General features: G+C 43.4%; 2 protein-coding genes across 2 annotated transcripts in view; one reads left to right on the top strand and one right to left on the bottom strand.

The window, feature by feature from the left end:
* RARS1 (arginyl-tRNA synthetase 1) overlaps nt 1-19,895 on the bottom strand; it is a 198,451-nt gene that overhangs the window by 93,617 nt on the left and 84,939 nt on the right. The gene's annotated exons all lie outside the window — the stretch shown is intronic.
* PANK3 (pantothenate kinase 3) lies at nt 233-19,875 on the top strand. The gene is made up of 7 exons (XM_004587447.4): nt 233-699; nt 10,632-10,984; nt 12,371-12,624; nt 13,352-13,528; nt 15,550-15,673; nt 17,768-17,893; nt 18,362-19,875. Exons 1-7 carry the CDS (start codon nt 672-674, stop codon nt 18,410-18,412), a joined length of 1,113 nt encoding a protein of 370 aa, XP_004587504.1. The 5' UTR covers nt 233-671; the 3' UTR covers nt 18,413-19,875.

Below are 19,895 nucleotides of genomic sequence, written 5' to 3' on the forward strand. Positions count from 1 at the left end.
TGAACACCCTCCTTCTCTGTCGGCTGCAAGGCGAGGCGGGCCCTGAGCCCCGGGCTTCCCCAGCCCGCCCACCTCAGCCGCCATTGGCGGCCTCCTCGCTGGCGTGACTAAGGCCCCGCCCGCCCTTCCCTGGGGCCATTCTGAGGCGATCTCCGGGAGCGGCGGGGCCCGGCAGGTGGGGCCGCGGTGCATCCTGGGCTTTGTAGTCCATCTGCACCGCGGAGGCCAGAAAGCGGCACCTCACGACCCAGAGAACTACAATCCCCAAGCAGGCAAGCGGAGAGCCGAGCGAGTGGGGGGCTAGCGTCACGTGGGCGTGCGGCCTGGGCGGGCTATTTCTCAGTGCGGCGGCGGCGGTGGCGGCGGTGGCGGCGGCTCAGGGGACCGGGGCCTTTTGTCTGGAGCGGCTGAGGGGGGGACCCGGAGCGGGAAGACCGGCGGCCTTCCCCAGCTCGCTGGGTCCCGGCCGCCCCTCGCTGGGGTGAGGGCCCGTCCCCTGGGCCGGGCGTCGCCTCAGGCACCGCCGCCCCGCCCTCGGCCCGCCCCGCCCGGCCCGAGGGGAGGAACCGGCCGGGCCTCGCCGCGAGGCCCAGCCAGCCTCGGAGTCAGTCACAGGCGCTGCGCTCGGTGCCTCGGACCCAAGGCTGCCTCCCGTGCGTGCGGCTGACGCCATGAAGATCAAGGATGCCAAGAAGCCCTGTAAGATGGGGGCTGGGGGTGTGGGAGGGCACCCCTCGGGTTGCGTCCGGAAGGCTCTTGGCTGATCGGCCTGGTTCTCGAGAGAGAGAAAGAGGGGGCGGAGGGGAGGGAAACGTCTCTCAGCCACGGGTTCTAGGCTCGCGTCCTCCCCATCCCCCCCAGGCACGCCTGGCGAGCGCCTGCCGCCGCCGCCCCCTTTCCTCCCACTTCCTCCCCGAGATCTGGGAGGCGCAAAAGAGAATTTTTTTTTTCATTCCGGTTGTGTTTGAATAGACTAGAGTTGCCGGCGCGCGTCCTCTCTCCCACTGAGAGGTTGAAAAGATGTGGTCGGGGCAGGCGGTAGCGTCTTTCTGGGCTGCTCTGCTCTTGTCCTTGAAGTCCCGATGGGATTGTTACAACTCTTAACAATTGCAGTTTTTAAATGCACGCGTACATAGGCTGCCAGGGTACTTGCCTCGCCTGGTTTAGGTGTAGCATGTCCAGTACTTCACGTTTGTTTTAGAAATCACAGATGAAAAGAACACTCCGTCCCTCCCCAACCCCCCCCCCCCCCGGGGCCCACATGCCTATTACCACTTAACAGCCATAGAGATTTTTTTTCTTGGACTCTATGAATATTCTTAAGAAAGTAGATAATTTCTTAAAACCTTTTATTCCTGCAGACTGCTTGTTTGAACACTTAGCCATTGTGATTGTCATACTTTTTAACATAGTCTTCCAGACCAGTAGGAATGTGGAGATGCCTGTGTTTACAAGTTGTGTTGACGGCCTGCAGCTTTTACAGTGTCTGCTGTGATCCAACTTAGGACAGACATCTCCAACACTGACACGGGTGGCTTAGCTTTCCTGCCTGGCCATTAGGGTTCTTGTCCCTTCCCGGGAGAAGCAGCCTGATGGTTCCTTGGCTGTGAGGTGGGTTGGTCTTGAAGCATGAGCCCCCTGAGTGACTTGTCCAAGGCTGGCGAGTGTGAGCAAGTGAGGCTGGGAGCTTGGTGTCGGGCTCAAAGTCCGAGCTTGCTTCTCCTGCCACAGGGCATTGACTTCTACCTAAACCAAAAATACACCTGGTTTATCGGATAGTTTCATCTGCTAATTCAGACTTTTTAAAAATGCTGGTTTCTTGGGATAGCTCTTGAAAGACTTCACAGAACTGTGCGAGGTTCGATTTCAAAGTTAGTAGAGGAAACCCCCCTGGTTTACCTGTACTACATGAAATACAGACATAGCGATTGGATACTTTAGTGTAGAACACTTAAATTTCTTTCCTCAAGGCGTGTTTTTCTTTGCTTGTCATGGAATTTACGTTCAGTGAAGGGTTTTATGAATTGATAACCTTTGACTTCTTTTTCCTCCTGATCAAGACCTAATCACTTATAATCAGATGTCAGTTCCACCTCCTCAGATGCTCCAAAAGTTTAAATACACTTGAACTTGAGAAGTAAAGGAATACCTTGAAAAGTATGTTGATGATTACCCTGTTGTGGTACATTGTGAGACCATTAATCTTAGTCATGCTGAAAACCTGGTTAGTATGATGTCGAAGTCTAAAACAACATTTCCAGTTTTGATTCTTATGTGAAAGATGACTTTACTGCCTGCTGAATTATTTAGCCGAAATAAGGAGAGTCTTTTTGTGTGTGTGAGGAATATTTCAACCATGAACTATGCTGCCAATATTGGTATCTGTTAAGTATTGATTCTCTGAAACGCTCAGATTACCTAGAGATTGGTTTAGTTTTTGGTAGTTATGTAGTGTTTTAAAAAGTAATTATAAAGTGTGTTGGCCAGTTAGTATGTGTAAGGCGCAGTGTCATATGCATTACATCATGAAATCCATAGCAGCGCTTGAAAAACTGTCATACTGGTTAGGCAAGTGACTTTGGGTTTATTCATTTTTCTTACATTATTCTTGTTACTGTTAGAAAAATGTTGCTTTTATATATCACCAGTGTGTTGCTAGTCTTAAATGAAATACATATATTAACCAGAAAATTTAGAAAGACATTGGCTTCATCTTTTAGATTGTATAACCTGAGGATTTGATTTTGAAGTTACTTGCCAAATTAAGCCCAGGGAAAGGAGAAAATAAAATAAAACTATGTGTTTCTCTGTGCATTGTCTGACATTTTCTTTTCTTTGTTTAGATTTATGTGTTTATTTGAAAGTCAGAGATGGTTGGGGATAGAGACATACACCATCCACTGGTTCACTCCCCACACGGTCACAGCACTGGGCCAGGCCAAAGCAGGAGCTTCATTTGGGCCTCGATGTGGGTTGCAAAGCCCCAAACACCTGATCCGTCTAACAGGGCTGGATCTGAAGTGGAGTAACAGGACAGGAACTGGAGCCCATATGCCCGTCGTGGCTGCCGCTTGACCCACTAAGCTGCAGTGACAGCCGCTAACATAGCTTCTTACAGTTTTTAAGCATATGTTTTGCTTGTCATTATGTTGTGTAACTGGATTAACAGGTGCTAGTAAGCAACAAGTTTTGTTTTTTTTTTAAACTAAGAACAGAGAGGAGCTCCAGCAGTATACATGACAGTGAAGGCTGGAGCAGAGGTGACAGTCCCAGCACTGCCATGATAGTGCTCTGATTTCTCAGGCAGAGAAACAGCTGCATTAGAAGTGGAGCAGCAGTGGCTTGAGTGGGCAAGCTGTTCCAAGCTGCAGCTTGGCCTGCCATGCTACAACGCTGGCCTCAGTAAATGGGTTTGGATATGTGGAATAGCTGCCGGGGTTAGAACTGGCACCCATATGGGATCCTGGCGTGTTCAAGGAGAGCACTTTAGCCTTTAGGCCACTGTGCCAAGTCTTGGATGCCTGTTCTAATCCCCACTGCTCCACTTTCCATTGAGCTCCCTGCTTGTGGCCTGGATAGCAGTCAAGGACAGCCCAAAACCTTGGGACCCTGCACTTATGTGGGAGACCCGGAAGAGGCCCCGGACTCCTGGCTTTGGATTGACTCAGCTCTGGCCATTGTGGCCACCTTGGGGAGTGAATCATTGGACATAAAATCATTGTCCTCTCTTTCTCTCCTCCCCTCTATATCTCCTTTCAATAAAATTGAATCTTGTTAAAAGCCTAAGTGGGTTTGGGCCGTGGGCTTGGGGCAAAAGCAGCTCCCTGCAGTGTGGCAGCTGTGGGGAGTGCCCCAGCCAGGCCAGACCCAAGGCTGGGGATTCAGGCCAAAGCCACTGCTGAAAGGTAGTGACTGAGCCCTAGGCTTTGGGCGGCCAGCTCACTACTTGGTGCGTGTCTCTGCCTGCTGGCCACCAGGCAGCAAACTCTGAGGTTTTTAGGGTATGTAATTGCTGCCTAGGGACACATATGAATAAGGCCAGTGTGAATGTAGGTGAGGGATGAATTCTGGTTGATTCCCAGCAACGGTGGTCCCGGAACTTTCTGGTAAGTGTGAGGACTGAGACCTGGTAGTTTGGAGGGGAGAGTCCATAAGATTTGGATCAGACTGATTCACCAACCCAAATGGGTATCCTGAGATGGGCTGTTAGCATAGAGCATCATTGACTGCCACACACCAGTCCACACAAAAGCTATGGATGGGGGCCTGTCTGGCAGGGCTAGTTGCCAGTAACTGGGTGGTAGGACAGTGGGCGGATCACACTAACTAACCAGCATGCGAGAGAACCAGGTCCGGGGGTAGATTCTGTGGGGGAAGTGTGGGCCCAACCTTGTGGAAATACAAGTCCCGCAGGTTAGCTCGTGAGATGGGGTGGCGATGGGCTGAGCTAGATGTGACCGTGGAATCTGCCATCACTTACGGGTAAAGGAACCAACAACAGTCTAGGCAGGTCAAGGCAGCAGCACCCGAATGTGCATCCTAAAATAGGATGTGGGGTGTGCTGAGCTGCAAGTGGAAGGGGGCTGACCGGGCAGGGCCAGGCAAACCTCAGCTCACAAGGAAACACAGAAATCAGGATGGAACTCAGGTCATACCAACCTAGGCTCTTACACCGACTGGTATGCATGAGCCAGAGATACTAGGCCACAGCATCGAAGGCAAAGGCTGACACAGGTGAGGGGCTAGTCAATTGACTCAGAGCGACCACTAGCACGCGTGTACTCTAGGGCTGAGAATAGGCTCGGTTGGGGAGCTGTCAGTACACCCTTGCTGGGTTGGGAATCCCATGGGAGAGTGCGGGGGCTAGAGTGGGGACTGCGTTCTGGTCTGGATATGGCTGCAATCTCCCTTGGCACAAGTGTGGAATGGGGCTGGGCACACCTCACCAGGCTAGACGCCAGTACCATCTGGTGCTCTGGAGAAACTGGGTAGATGTAGGATGAACTAGGTTAGGTCTCTGACCCTGCTAAACCATGTGTGAGCAGTGTCTGGGTATGGACAGGCCTTGACTAGGCTGAAACATCCAACAGTAAGAACCAGAATGGATTGAAGGCCGGTAAAATGGGCTGGCCCATGGACCCACCAGTATGCACAAGATCTGGCGTAGGGAGAGGTTCTACTGGAGGAGCTTGGGAAACTCCTCTGTCGGGACACAGTCCCTGCAGGTGAGCGCAAGAACCGAGATAGGGAGCAACCCAGACCAGGCCCGAGTAAGATACCCACTGGCATACATTTGGCATAGTGGCAGATCAGGCTGAACCAGTTTATATCACCTGCTGGCGAATCCGAGCACTGGAACACAGTGTGTGTCAGGCCGGGTTTGCTCACATCACAAACCAGTGCACATTACGAAATGCCAACATGAGGTGACCAGTACCAGATGTGGCCTCAGCGCCCAACCAGCACACATGAGAACCTGGGAGGGAGGGGGCAAAGCCAGCAGGGGGAGTGTGGGCTCCCCTGCTGGACAATCACTCCCACTGGAGAGCATGAGCTGGGATGGGGGCAGACCAGACCAGACCAGGCAGGGCTACAACACGTGTGTGCCTCATGTGAGCTAGATCAGGGAAAAGCCAGGCTGGGCTGACTGTTCCGACTGGTACAAGCAAAACTTAGAGTGGGTGAGGGTTGGTTGGGCTTTGCCTCAGCATCAGCTGGCAGAAGCTGGCACTGGGGACTAAATCTGTCAAGTTAAACTGCAGAACCACCTGGAGAGTGCATAATCCGGGAGTGGGAGTGGCCTAGAAGGGAAATAGTGGGCACCTCCCTCTTGGGTTACCACTCCCACTGGAGAGCACAAAAACCAGGGGTGGCTAGACAGAAAGACACCCGCCAGTATGTGTGTGGGCTGGATAGTCGGGCTCATTGGGTTGAACTAGGCTTCAATGTCCATTGACATGTTTGAGAGCTGAATGGGATGTGGGACAGACTGAACAAGTCTGAGGTACACACTGGCATGCATGACAACCAGGGTAGGACGCTGGCCTGGTGGCTTCAGCTCCCACTGGTTTGCATGAGGGCCAAGTAAGAAGTGGGCAGGATCAGGCTGGACTGCAACACCCATCGGTTCACGTAGAAGACAGGACTGGTAACTGAACTGACCCAGTAATGCAACCACCAGCATATGCCTAAGCTGATTGGGGTGACGGTCTGTGCTGGACCCTGTACTGGCAAGCACACACAAGAATCGGGTCTGAGATCAGTTGAAGTTTCTTTGGAGATCCCTCTAACTGAAGTGCTGATCTCAGAACCCCAACCATGAAGAGACTATGTCAGTCAGTGGATTCTGAATAGATTCATCGCGATTGGAACGGCGAGATTGTCAGCAATTCAGACCTGTTGACCTACCAAAACTGCTTGAGCAGGACCTTCTAGCATGAGGGAAATGAAAAGGGTGGGAAGCTGGGTAGGGCTTCTCCCTTTGTTTCTGCCCAGATACAGGGGGAAAAATGATGGTGTTAGTGTAGAAACAATAGTCTTACCCACTTTCCTGTAGCCTTTCAACCTTTGTACCCTAATCAACTAAGTAAGATTATAGAAATCTATATGAGTAAAATAAAAATTTTTTAAAAGGATGGAAAAAAAAGAAGAAAAAGCCTAAGTGAATTTATTATGCTGTTATTATATAGCTTTGCTTACAGTTAGTATGTTTGAAGAGTTTTGAGGGGTGGTGTTACTTTAATGATAATCACCATCTAAACAGTGTTTTTCTTCCTCCGTAAACATTACTACCTCAAACTTTAAAAAAGAGATATATAAGGAGGAAGGGGAGACATGGGATAGTAAAGCACAGCATGTGAGTGTTCTTCCGAAAGTGCATGGAAAATCAATGTATATTATGGTAGAAACGACAGATTTTGAGGGTTTTTTGGGCATCAGGCTAATCTTTTATTTCTGTGTCCTGTAAACTTAAGTGTCCTTCTAGTGATAGCTTTTATATTCCAGGTTCAACAGGAAGGGAGGTGTGTATGTGTGACTGTACATACTGTACATTTTATCACAGCTTAAACATGTGTCTTTAACACTTAATTGCCTACATTGTAAAGTGATCAGACTATATGTACTGGAATTGGCTGTTGATAAACCTTTGGAATTAGAAAAGGAGGTATTTATTCCCCACTATGTGTAAACTGGGTATATTTTTCTAGCAGGTGGGTTTCCTTTAAGGGTTGCTTAGTGATTTCATGTGAGAGTTTTAAAAGTTCTTCATGTCAGAATGAATTGGAGGTTTTGCTTTTAAGAATGAGAGTATTGGGCCTGGCGGCGTGGCCTGGCGGCGTGGCCTAGCGGCTAAAGTCCTCGCCTTCAACACGCCACGATCCCGTATGGGCGCCGGTTCTGATCCTGGCAGCCCCGCTTCCCATCCAGCTCCCTGCCTGTGGCCTGGGAAAGCAGTCGAGCATGGCCGAAGGCCTTGGGATCCTGCCTCTGTGTGGGAGACCCGGAAGAAGTTCCTGGCTCCTGGCTTCGGATTGGGGCAGCACCGGCCATTGCCCTCACTTGGGGAGCGAATATATGGATGGAGGATCTTCCTCTCTCTCTCTCCTCCTCTCTGTATATCTGACTTTGTAATGAAAATAAAAAATAGATCTTAAAGAAAATGAGAATATTGTGTATAAACTTTGGAACTGAGACTGGAAATAAAAATAGCTTGAACTTTGAACCTGATATAATGCTTTAGCTTTGTAATTTGCTCCTTGAGTAACATGTTGTACATAGGTTCCAACAGGAAGTATAAAGAAAACTGCAGATACTTTTAAGAGACTGGTGTTGGTATAGTTTGGATTTTAAGAAGTAAGGGTTTTTAGTTCAATAAATGTCATTTTGTAGTAATATTTGTGTTATAAAAGGTATTTTATGTGACAGCAATGATTTGTCACACCTCTCCACAAAGTCTAATATCAGGTATCTAATAGGAAATTTCATTTTCCTATCTAATATCAGGAATCGCTTTGTTTTGAAACCCCCACTGAAAACAGCCCTAGTTAATGTCTTTTCATCAGATGGGGACAATTCTGTAGGAATCTCTTTGGCTTACAAATCAATAGACCTGCTGGATTTTTTTGTTTTTGTTTTAGTCCTTTTTTAAAGCTATTTCTTTTTAATTGAGAGGCCAAGTTACAGAGGGGAGAGGTAGAAAAGGTCTTTCACCCAGTGGTTCACCCCACAAGTAGCAGCAACAGCCTGTGTTAATCCGAAACCAGGAGCTCCCTCTGGGTCTCCCACGCAGGTGCAGGGTCCCAAGGCTCTGGGTCATCTCCGACTGCTTTCCCAGGCCACAAGCAGGGGACTAGATGGAAAGTGAGGCTGCCTTCATACGAACTAGCACCCATATGGAATCTCTGTGCATGCAAGGTGAAGACTTTAGCCACTAGGCTACTGCACCGGGCCCTTACGTGTGCTTTTATGTAAGAACTGTTAAATGTGTTTTGTGGCCTGGTGTTTTATCATCCTTGTAGCTTAAACATTGAGTTACTTTTGAGCCTTTGTTATGACTGAGATCCCAAAGGATAGAAATAAACTGTCTAGAATGGAATGTTTTATTTGCCAGCTATTAATGATTTGACTTGATCCGTTTATAGTCTGTCTCCTTTCCTTGTCTGTGAAGTGGCACTGGAGGCATGGAGGATTGGAAGGGCCAGCATATGTGATCAGTATATATGTATGACAGATAATACTCGGCCAGCGTTACCTGGAGTTTGATGGAAAACTGCTTCTAAGAAGTTTGTACTTTGTAATAGGACACTGATTTAATCCACTCTTGGAGCAGTGATAAACTATTACCTGTGTTTTGTAAAGAAATAGGAGTTTCAGATTAGGGACAGCATTGTGGTACAGAGGTTAAGCTGCTGTCTGGGGCACCAGAACACAATATGAGCTTTAGCTTAATTACTGGCTGCTCTGCTTCCAGTCTAGCTCTCTGCTGATGGCCTGGGAAAAGCAATGGGAAGGTTACCCAAGTGTTTGGGCCCCCTGTTCCTATACGGGAGACCCAGAGGAACCTGCTGGCTGTTGTGGCCATCTGAGTAGTAAACCTACTTAAGGACAGTTTTTTCTCTGTGTGTAACTCTGACTTTCAAAATAAATTAATTTTTTAAATTAATCGTTTGAAAAAAAAATTTAAGGTCTCAGATCTCACTCTTAAAAGGTTGTTGATACTGCCAGTAAACCCTATCAGTGTTAATTCAAGTCCTAGCTGCTCTGCTATGGCTCAAGTGGAGCAGAGTGGCCTTGCCTGGGCCTTTTCCCTGGTTCCCAGGCTCTGTTGCCTGAGGCCTCTTTGCCTTTGCTAAGGCTGTCTTTGTTTTCTTGCGTCCCTTTGTTCAAACTCAGACACAGGGAGTTGAGCATTGCTTCTCTTGGTCTGTACTCTCTGTATCATTTTCTTGGGCCTACCCCATTCTTGTGTGTGTATTTATATTCCTCTCCTGGAGGGCAGGGTTTTTATCTTGTTCATGTTACATTCCCATTCCCTGGTGTGGAGAGGATACTTGTTATTTATTGAACGTGACTGAGGAGAGTTGAGATCCAGAGAGGTTGGTGGCTCTTCAGAGTCTCATGGGACAGTAGTGAGGATGCTAAGTCCCAACCTGAATAGTGCCTGCTTGAGTGTGCTGCTTCCCGAGGAGACTTAACCTGCAGCTTTATTGACAGAAGTACCAAAGAAGTCTAATATGCTTAGCGAGGAAAGAAGTTTTATTCATTTATTTGAAAGAGGAGGAGGGTCAAAGAGATCTTCCATCCACTGCTTCACTCAAATGGCTGGCAGTAGCTGGGGCTGGGCAAGGCCAAAGGCAGGAGCCAGGAGTTTGGTCAAGGCCTCCCATGTGTGTGCAGGGGCCCAAACACTTGGGACCATTAGCAGGAAGCAAGATTGGAAGTGGAGCGGCTGAGGCTTGAACTGTCATGCCGCAGTGCCTGTCTCTGAAGGGAGACACTTTTCTGGGAGGCTGCTTGAGGTGATTATAGCGCAGGTTTATTATATTAAAATGTTTATAGTTACAAATATTTTCATGTTCTTGGTGATAACCTATTATGTTAAATCATGTTTTTAATAAATGAAAGAGAACTAGGAATGGGTAAGGTCATTACATCATATGTTACTGGCTACTGAAATATATGCAGATAAACGTTTGGAGTGAAAAACGAGAGCTACTTGTAAATGATGTATCTTTCCCGGTCAGTACTAAGTTAATTTATTTGAAAGGCAAAGTGACAGATCTTCCATCAACTGATTCACTCCGCAAGTGCCTGCCACAGATGGGGCCGGGCCAGGCTGAAGCCAAGAGTCTAGAACCCTGCAGGTATCCCATGTGGCTGTCAGTCAAGTACTTTGGCCTTTGTGTTCCAGCTTCCCGGTAAAAGGAAGTAGGAAACTGGATTAGAAGCAGAGTGGATGGGCGTCCCAAGCAGTGCTTAACTAGCTATGCCACAGTGGCCACCATTAGTTGACTACAACTAATGCTTTAGTATAAATGAAGTTTGTGGTTACTTAACCAGTGTGTAGTTTGTGTTTCTAAAATAAATGCCATTTAAGAAAAATAAATAAATGCCATGTTTTGAATTCACAGCTTTCCCATGGTTTGGCATGGACATCGGAGGGACTCTAGTAAAGCTCTCGTATTTTGAACCTATTGATATCACAGCAGAAGAAGAACAAGAAGAAGTTGAGAGCTTAAAAAGTATTCGGAAATATTTGACATCTAATGTAGCATATGGATCCACTGGTATTCGGGATGTACATCTTGAACTGAAAGATTTAACACTCTTTGGCCGAAGAGGGAACTTGCACTTTATCAGATTTCCAACCCATGACCTGCCTACTTTTATCCAAATGGGAAGAGATAAAAACTTCTCAACATTACAAACGGTGCTATGTGCTACAGGAGGTGGTGCTTACAAGTTTGAAAAAGATTTTCGCACAGTAAGTATCTGTTACTGTTAACTCACAACTGGTGCTAATTCTGTTCAGTTTAAATATGAAGATAGGATCCCATCTACCATGTCCTTTAAATAAGTTCCTGCTGGGGATGCAAGGGAAATTAGTGATCATGACTAGCCTTTTATTGGGGGCATCTTAAATGCTTTTAGAGAATGACAAAGAATTGCGTAGACTTGGACTTGTTATTATGTGTAATGTCTCTTGAGGTTTGCGGTACTACAAAGCTACAGTAAAATGGGCAGGAGGACTTTCAGTGGACTTTCAAAGTACAGACATAAACTGGATTTAAATTGTTTCTGTTGTTACTGCCCTGTGTTTGTATACTTGGGTTTCATTGCTGCTGTTTTCATTTATATGAAAGGCACTGTGCTCTCCTATCAGCATGTTTATTCCTCAGATGTCTATAATGCTTGGGAGACTGAAGCCAAGAGCCAGAAACTAGGTCCAAATCCTTTCTTGAATGGCATGAACCTAGCTACTTGAATCATCACCACTGTCTCTTAGGTCCCTCTTGGTAGGAAGCTGCAATGGGGAGTTGTAGCTCAGCATTGAACCCAGGCACGTTGCCATGGGACACGGGTGTGCTAACTGGCATCTTGACTGCCAGACCAAACACCCATACCGTGTCTGATCTGAGCAGTCACACACTTGTGTCTCTCTAAGCCTCAAAGTCAAAGGACCCAAATGAAAAATCTTGTTACTCTTTTGGTTTTATACCACAGCCCTACAATGAACCTGTTTTGCGGGGATGTTGAGTATTTGAGTTATGTACTCAAGTAGTGGAGCTACTGAAACTTCTTTTCCTTGCAGTGTAAATATGAATCATGAAAGGAAATTCAGTCAGTACAACACAAGTAATCAACTACGTACATAAAGGAGCCCTTACAAAGTTGGGGTAATTTAAAACTCTAAATTTTGAACTAACACAGTGGTAGATCAGGCTGATCTTCCACCTTTGGCACCAGCATCCCATGTGAACACCACTTACAGTCTCATTGCTCCACTTCCCATCTGGCTGCCTGCTTGTGGCCTGGGAAAGCAGCAGAGAGTTGCCCAAGTGCTTGGGCCACTGCACTCCCATGGGAGACCCAGAAGAAGCTCCTGGTTTCCAACTTCAAACTGGCCTAGTCCTGGCCTTGTAACCCTTTGGGGAGTGAACCTGCAGGTGGAAGATCTCAATCTCTGTCTCTCTCACTTCTGTCTTTCCAGTAAAATAAATCTTTTAAAGACAATAATAATTTCAAACTAAATTTTTATTTAGCTTTTTGCTTGGGTGATTCTAATTTATATTTGATTTTAGTTGAACGTAAGTTTGAAGCCAGTTTAGTACACTGTTTTTTCTCTGTTTTTAAATTGTATTTTTTCTAGATTGGAAACCTCCATCTGCACAAACTGGATGAACTTGACTGCCTTGTAAAGGGCTTGCTGTATATAGATTCTGTTAGCTTCAATGGACAAGCAGAGTGCTATTATTTTGCTAATGCCTCGGAACCTGAGCGATGCCAGAAGATGCCTTGTAACCTAGATGATACCTATCCACTGCTAGTGGTGAACATTGGCTCTGGAGTCAGTGTTTTAGCAGTCCATTCCAAAGACAGCTACAGACGAGTGACTGGGACAAGGTAGGAGCCTTTTTGTTCCTAGTGCAGTATTTGCATTGTTTCATGTACATTTGTGAAATGAATTTTTTGGTGCTGGTTTCTCGAAAAGAATAACTTGAATTTGTGCAACAGCAGAAAAAATGTAAGTTAAAATGTAGCAAATACTATCTTATTATAATGTGAATATGTGAAGACTCATACTGAGATTGCTGATTAGATATAATTGGTCACTGGTCAGTTGACTTCAAAACTTCCATTTTCCAACATTGTTGCAATTCCTTCTCCATTTTAAGCTATTGGGTGCATTTATGCTAAAGCTTGTCAAATGTGGGTTAGATTTTACATTTAGACTATATTATTATTATTATTATTATTATTATTATTATTGCAGTATTCTTGGGGTGAATTCAGTGTGAGCTCCTTATGAGACCACATTAATGTTTCCAAGTAGCTCAAAAGTTTGTAATGCATGAAATGAATGTAAATGGTATTTCAGGGTTTCCCTTATGTATACACTTTTAAGAAGCAATGTGGGCTCCTGTTAAAAAAGAAAGGAAAAGATTAGGGAAGATCTGACAAATGTGGTTTTACCAAGTAATTTTTCTTGCCTTCTTTATGGTGTTGTTTCAGCACTCAGCATTACGGGTTTTTCTATGTGTTCATTGAGTAGTGAATGATCCGCCTTTTACTTCAGAGAAGGACTACGGTGAATATGTACGTTCTTAGCAAGTTTCCTTGTTTTCTTTAGCCTTGGAGGCGGTACCTTTCTGGGTCTGTGCAGCTTACTGACTGGCTGCGAAAGTTTTGAAGAGGCTCTTGAAATGGCATCCAAAGGTGACAGCACCCAAGCTGACAAGCTGGTCCGTGATATTTATGGAGGAGATTATGAAAGGTTTGCACTGCCAGGTTGGGCTGTAGCATCAAGGTAAGCTTGATGTTTATGCTTGATTCTTCAAATTACTTCATTTTTAGAAAGCGGTTTATCAATACGTTCTAAGGTTATTTTCTTTTTACCCATTTTGGATTTTAAGTGCAAAATTGAAAACTCTGGTCACAGTGCAAAAAAAAAGAAAAAAAAATTTTTAAGCAGGAAAGGAACAGGGGAAGCACCTCCCAAGAGGAAGGCGGGAGGTGGGGTGCCTCTCAAAAGAGGAGGGAGAGACACCCAGGTGTAAAAATTAAGCAGACATTACAAAGCCACTTTTTAAATAGACATTATAAAATTACTTTTATTCGTACTTTAGTACCTTTTGAGTATTTCTCTGCCAGGGTGGAGACCATTCAGATATTGATAAAATCATTTACAGGACATGCAGAATTGTCCACGAAGTTAACTTGATATAGATTTAAATTTCAAGCTCCACCTGCCTTAGGCTTGGCTTAATCAGATCGAGTAATTTCAAGCATCTTACATGGCCTACAGGCCAGATGTTGTCCACCCACACTCCATGCTGGTATGAATATATATCCTTAATATCTGCTGATATGGAAGGGCTGTGTACCTTGTGCCATTACATAGCATACTATCTAGAAATATTTGCATGTTATCGTTGTGTTCTTCTTTAAGCCTGTGCAGGTTTATTTGTAGGATCTTATTGCAGTCTTACTCAAAAGTAGGGTTGCAGGTATGTTTGTTTAATGGCATGCCTGCTAAAGGAGTGGTACTGTGTGCTCCCTCACCAGGAGTAGATACAAAGGCTGTTGTACCTGCAGTTTTTGTGAGTTTTTGCAAGATCAACAGAGAAGTTTTATTTTGCACTTCTCATACCAACAGTTAAGAACCTTATTTTCTGTGAGCAGTTGTTCATGTTCTGCTTTTCTGGTGGATTATTATGCAGTTGCATTTATCAATCTTCTCTTTTATGGCTTTGGATACTGATTCATTGTAAGCAAGTCTTCTGCCTTCCAAGTATGTAAAGAAATAAACCCTTACTGTCTTGTTATATTGTAATGGTATTTTTATGTTTCAACCTTTCATTTACTTACAGTTAATCTTAGGGTTTTGTGTTAACGACATACAAATGCTGATTCAATTTTTTTTCCAGAAGGCACTAATTCTTTTAGACTTGACATATCTATGATGTTAAATCTTACTGTCAAAGAATGATTTGTTTCATATTACTTGTGTTGCTTTCATACATTGTTAAGTCCTCATTTATGCTGCAAACTGTGTTTAAATTTATCTTTAAGAATCCTATCAGTCTTTCTCACTGACTGTTGTTTTGCATCCCAAGTTCCTGAGGCCTTTAGTACTTTTTGGTAATGGATTTGCCCAATTCCTCAGCAGGATCTCTTGTCTCTCCCTCACAGGATTCCTTCAACCTGGCTGCTTGGACTGCTTGTGACATCATAGATGTTTTCCGTTTATTTCTGTATTCCTTTAACCTTGCCTTGTTTTGTCTTGCCTGAGATTCTCCTTTCCTTTTTTGTGAACTTCTAGTCCTGCCTCTCTGAAAAGCTCCCCCTTGTGTCTTCTGAGCTTTCCCATTTTTAGCACAGTAACGAAGTCTTTGCTGTTTGTGTTCCTAGGATAGTATGTAGGTTTAGTTTAGTTGGTGTGCTTGTTTCCTGTTACACTTAGTCCTTATTGCTACTGTGCTTTCTTTCTTCAGGCAAGTCAAAATGTACTTCCCTGTTTTTTTTTATTGACTTTTATTGATTTCCTTTAAAATCCTTTAAATCAGATTTTAAACCAAAGCTACTTTTAAATAAAACGTGTTTTACAAAACCAAATTGTACTTTTTTGGAACAGATTTTAACCTTAGTTCTTTGCAAGAAACTGCTTTTATACTTACACATTTTTATTTGTTTTGATCTTAAACTGCTTTGGTTTTCTCTTTGGGTCTTTGTTTAAAATAAAATCCAGCTTATAGATATACCTGCTAATACAGAAATGATAGTTGTTATCAGCAGATTTGACCTTTCTCTGTTTTCATTTTTCTGTAGTTTTGGGAATATGATTTATAAGGAGAAGCGAGAATCTGTCAGTAAAGAAGACCTGGCCAGAGCTACCTTAGTTACCATCACCAATAACATTGGTTCTGTGGCACGACTGTGTGCTGTGAATGAGGTAAGAAAAATTAATTACATGATAAAGATGAACTGAAATTTTATATACATTTGTTAGGGGTGTTTTTGTGTTCCTTAAGAATTTAGGATTGACAGGTGTGCCATTTGATCCCAACACACTGTGAACACAGTCATACGTGTTACATTTCCAATCACTAGTCCCCCTTTCAGACTTCTCACATTGAAAGAAGACATAGATACTATTGACATTTTGTGTGCTGGTTTTTTTTTTGTTCATGTTGCTGATGAATTCAAAATCCCTGGCAGCTTTCTTAGTGCCCTCGGCTTCTTTACAGTGCTGCCTTGTTGCATATGGATCAAGCAGCATTGTACAGGGCTATGAAGGCATTGAGACTTGCTCTTCATGTGGTGCTTGCGCTAAGAAAGTTGTAAAACACATCTACAACTAGATTGACCACATAAGAAGTTTTTAAAGAATATAAATATATATGTGTGTAATGCTACCTTTGTAAGCTGATGTTTCCCATTAAATTTCTGTAAATATCAGATGCTTTAAATGGCTTGAGACATTGCTTTTTGAAGGAACCCTTCATTTATTCATGTATTCATTAAATAAATAGAATACTGTGTTCCAGGGCATTGTTCAGGGCATTTAGAATTTGACACTGGAGAAGAAAACAAAGATCTCTTTGTGGAGCTTACGTTTACTCTAGTGATGTATAAAGTAAAACTGGGGTTGTGGTGGCCCGGGCCGATCCTCCACCTGCAGCCCCTGCAGCCCATGTGGGATCTAGTTGTATTCCCAGTTGCTCACTTCTCATCCATTTCACTCATCCACTTCTTTGTGACCTGGGAAAGCAACAGAGGGTGGCTCAAGTCCTATAGTTCCTTAGGTTAGGTTTAGGTTATTGGTTTAAAATTACTTTTTATTTTATTTTATTTTATTTTTTAGATGCTTTTCTCTTACAGGCAGTGTCCAAACCGAGACCCAGCAGATTCCTTAGCCATGGGTCTGTCTTCTTTCAGTCTTTGACCCTCCTTTAAAATATATATGCACACACATACATATTTAATATGTGGTTGTGTGTGTATGTGTATATATGTTTTATATATTATATATGTTTTTATGTATTTGAAAGGCATAGCCACAGATGAGAGAAAGAGAGCTTCCATCTGCTGGTTAACACCCTAGATGGTTACAATAGCCAGGCCAAGGGCCAGGCTGAATGCAGGAGCTTTTTCTGTGCATCTCCTGTTGTCACAGGACCCAGGACTTGAGCCATTCTTTGCTGCTTTCCCAGCATATTAGCAGAGAGCTGGGTTAAACGTGGAACAGCCACAACTCAAATACACACTGGCTCTGCAGGCAGCTGCTCAATGCACTGTATCACAATGTCAGTGTCTATCCTTTTTTTTCCTTTTTAATGCTTATTTTTATTTTGCTCAAAAGGCAGAGTGAGATAGAAAAGTGTGGAATCTTCAGAGAGAATAGTTTGATGGATGAGGCTGGGAATCCACATGCCAGCACCAAAGGCTGGGTCTGCAGTTCAGCTCTGTATGTTGGGTCCACAGTGACATGTAGTCATTTATTTTATACTAAACATGTTTCAGAATACTTAGATTCATTTGATCCTGTCAGTAACATGTCTCAAATACTTGGTTAAGTAAATTATTCAATGGCTGCTTAAAAGAAAAAAAGCAAAAAAACAAACAAAAAAAGCTAGTATCACCTGTAAGCACTTGATAAGAACTATCCAAAACAAACTGTTTTGACTTTGTTAGAACAGTTTTCGGTTCCCAGTAAAACTGAGGGTCAGGTACAGAGTTGCCATGCACTTCCCTCTCATGGACTGCCCCTTCCCTGTCAGATCCCCAGCAAAGTCACACTGTTGGGATCCATGAATCTGCCCTGACGCATCATTATTGCCAAAAGTCTTTGGCTTACATTGGGCTTCCTTCTGGTGTCGTGCACTTGCGGGTTTTATTGAGTGCGTAACATCTGGAACTTAGAGCTCTGTGCCGGAAATGTAGGCACTAGCGAAAGATCATTTTGAGATGAAGTTCTTGTAAACTCTGTATTTTAACATCTGTGTAAGGATTCTTTTCAGAAGTCACTCTCCTTGTTCTCTTTCAGAAAATAAACAGAGTTGTCTTTGTTGGGAACTTCTTACGTGTCAATACTCTCGCAATGAAACTGTTGGCGTATGCACTGGATTATTGGTCCAAAGGGCAGCTGAAAGCGCTGTTCCTAGAACATGAGGTATGAGAGGAAAGGAGTGCCTGGTAAATTTTAGTAGTGTGCTTTTCTGTGCAGATTGTATATGTATATACATATATGTTTTCTTGTATTTACAACATGAAATTGTGATTTACTTTGGGAAATATTGATTACTTATTTTGATTTCACTTGGGAATAATGGAGTTACTACTGTAGCCTGCTAACTGCCCAACTGAGATTAGAACTTAACAGCTCTTCTGAAAGACACCTGTTTCAGATCGTTGGCGCTGCTTGTGTGTTTATGGGTATTTGCATTTTTTCCGCTGTATGCTGAGCCTAAAAATGTTAAATTTGAACAAACAAAAAAGTAGTATAATATAGCACTGAAAATTCTGCTTAATCGTTTCACTACAGTTTTGCCATCTGCTTGCATTTGAGTTTTTTGTTTTGGGATTTTTTTTTTTAATTTAAAAGCTACACTGCATTAACGTTTGCTTAAAAATTATTCAGGGGTACTTTGGAGCTGTTGGTGCACTTCTTGGGCTGCCAAATTTCAGCTAAAGCATCAAGTCTGTGCCTGCTAGTAAGTGTCATCTGAGAGGAACTGAACCAGAGGCATTGGTACCACAATGTTTGTCCCTGAGAACCAAAGGATAAAGAATACCACTATTTCCTGTTGATTCCCACTGTCAGAAGGGTACTGAATGTTGCGTATTAAAAGAGACTTCTGTGATATGTGAAGTATTTCTTGTGGAAATGCTCTTCCTCCTGTAGATAGCCAGTGTTAGATCCTTAAATGCAATACAGCCTCTGTGGATGGAGCTTTTTCTCTAAAGATTTTTCTATTTGTTTTACATAGCGTTGTAGTACTGTATGCTGAAAACAAATCTTTAAGTCTCAGAAATGTTAAACCTACGAAAATGATTCTGAATATTTGTCTTGAGTTGGTTGTATGTGTGTTATGGGTTACTATAGAGTGGACAGTAACATAACATAACCTGTATCAAAAAATACTGAAATGGCAATCAAAGATGATCATTTTTGTGTGATTTAGAAATGTTTAGGCAATATTATTGTTTTTCTGACATATTTTACCCACATAAAAGCATGTTCCAGTGATCTTTCCTGAGAGGTATAATTTTCTCAGATAACCATAATTTAAATGAGATACTATTTAATTTGTAGCCCAAGTTTTAAAATGAATTCTGAAAAATTCTCTATTTGGTATCATTGCACTTTCTGTAGTTTGAGTTAATCAACACACGTTACAATGTTTTGTGTTTTCGTTGTTGGGAGGCTGATTTCTTTGGGATCTTGTCTCAAGAAGTCTTAAGATTGTGGTGTGTGAATTGTTGGGTTTGTGGCCCTTTCCCACCACATCATGGCCTGTACTTGAGTTATGCTTTTTCCATTTTGTCTGAACCCTCAGAGCTAAATACTTTATTCTGTTAACAGCAGTTAACAGAATCACATTCTAGATGGATATTATATAAATCTGAAGCCTGAGCGATATGAAACTTATGGAGAGTCTAAGTCAGTATTGCAGAATTATTAAACAATCAGTGTTTCATACATTCTGGCGATTTAAGAAAAGCATTACAATTCTCTACCTTGTAAATCCTCTTGCCTTGAGAATTATTCTGTGTTTTGGAATTTTTCTTAACAGTATTGTAAATTTTTGCAGATTTTTACACCGACAGTGACATTTGGTGATCCAGTAGCTGTGTTAACTTGCTTATGGTGTAGGACAAAATGAGAAAAACCTCCACATCTTGAAATGACTAGATGATCTAGAGTACCTTGAAGAGACTGAAAGATGTTTGCATTATAAAGGGAAGTATTTCTGTGTGCTTTTATGGAACACAGTATTGCTGAATGGAGAGTTTTCAGTAGACTAATGAAGGTGCTTGATTAAAACATTTCTTCATATAGTTTTCAGAATATATCTTTTCAAGTATTGAAAATCTAGTCTTCTTCACCCGAAGGCATAAACATGAGTGACAGAATGCATGTGTAGCACTTAGTGTTTTGAACTTTGAGTTCA

This window comes from Ochotona princeps, chromosome 19, assembly GCF_030435755.1.
Source record: "Ochotona princeps isolate mOchPri1 chromosome 19, mOchPri1.hap1, whole genome shotgun sequence".
NCBI classification, from domain to species: Eukaryota; Metazoa; Chordata; class Mammalia; order Lagomorpha; family Ochotonidae; genus Ochotona; species Ochotona princeps.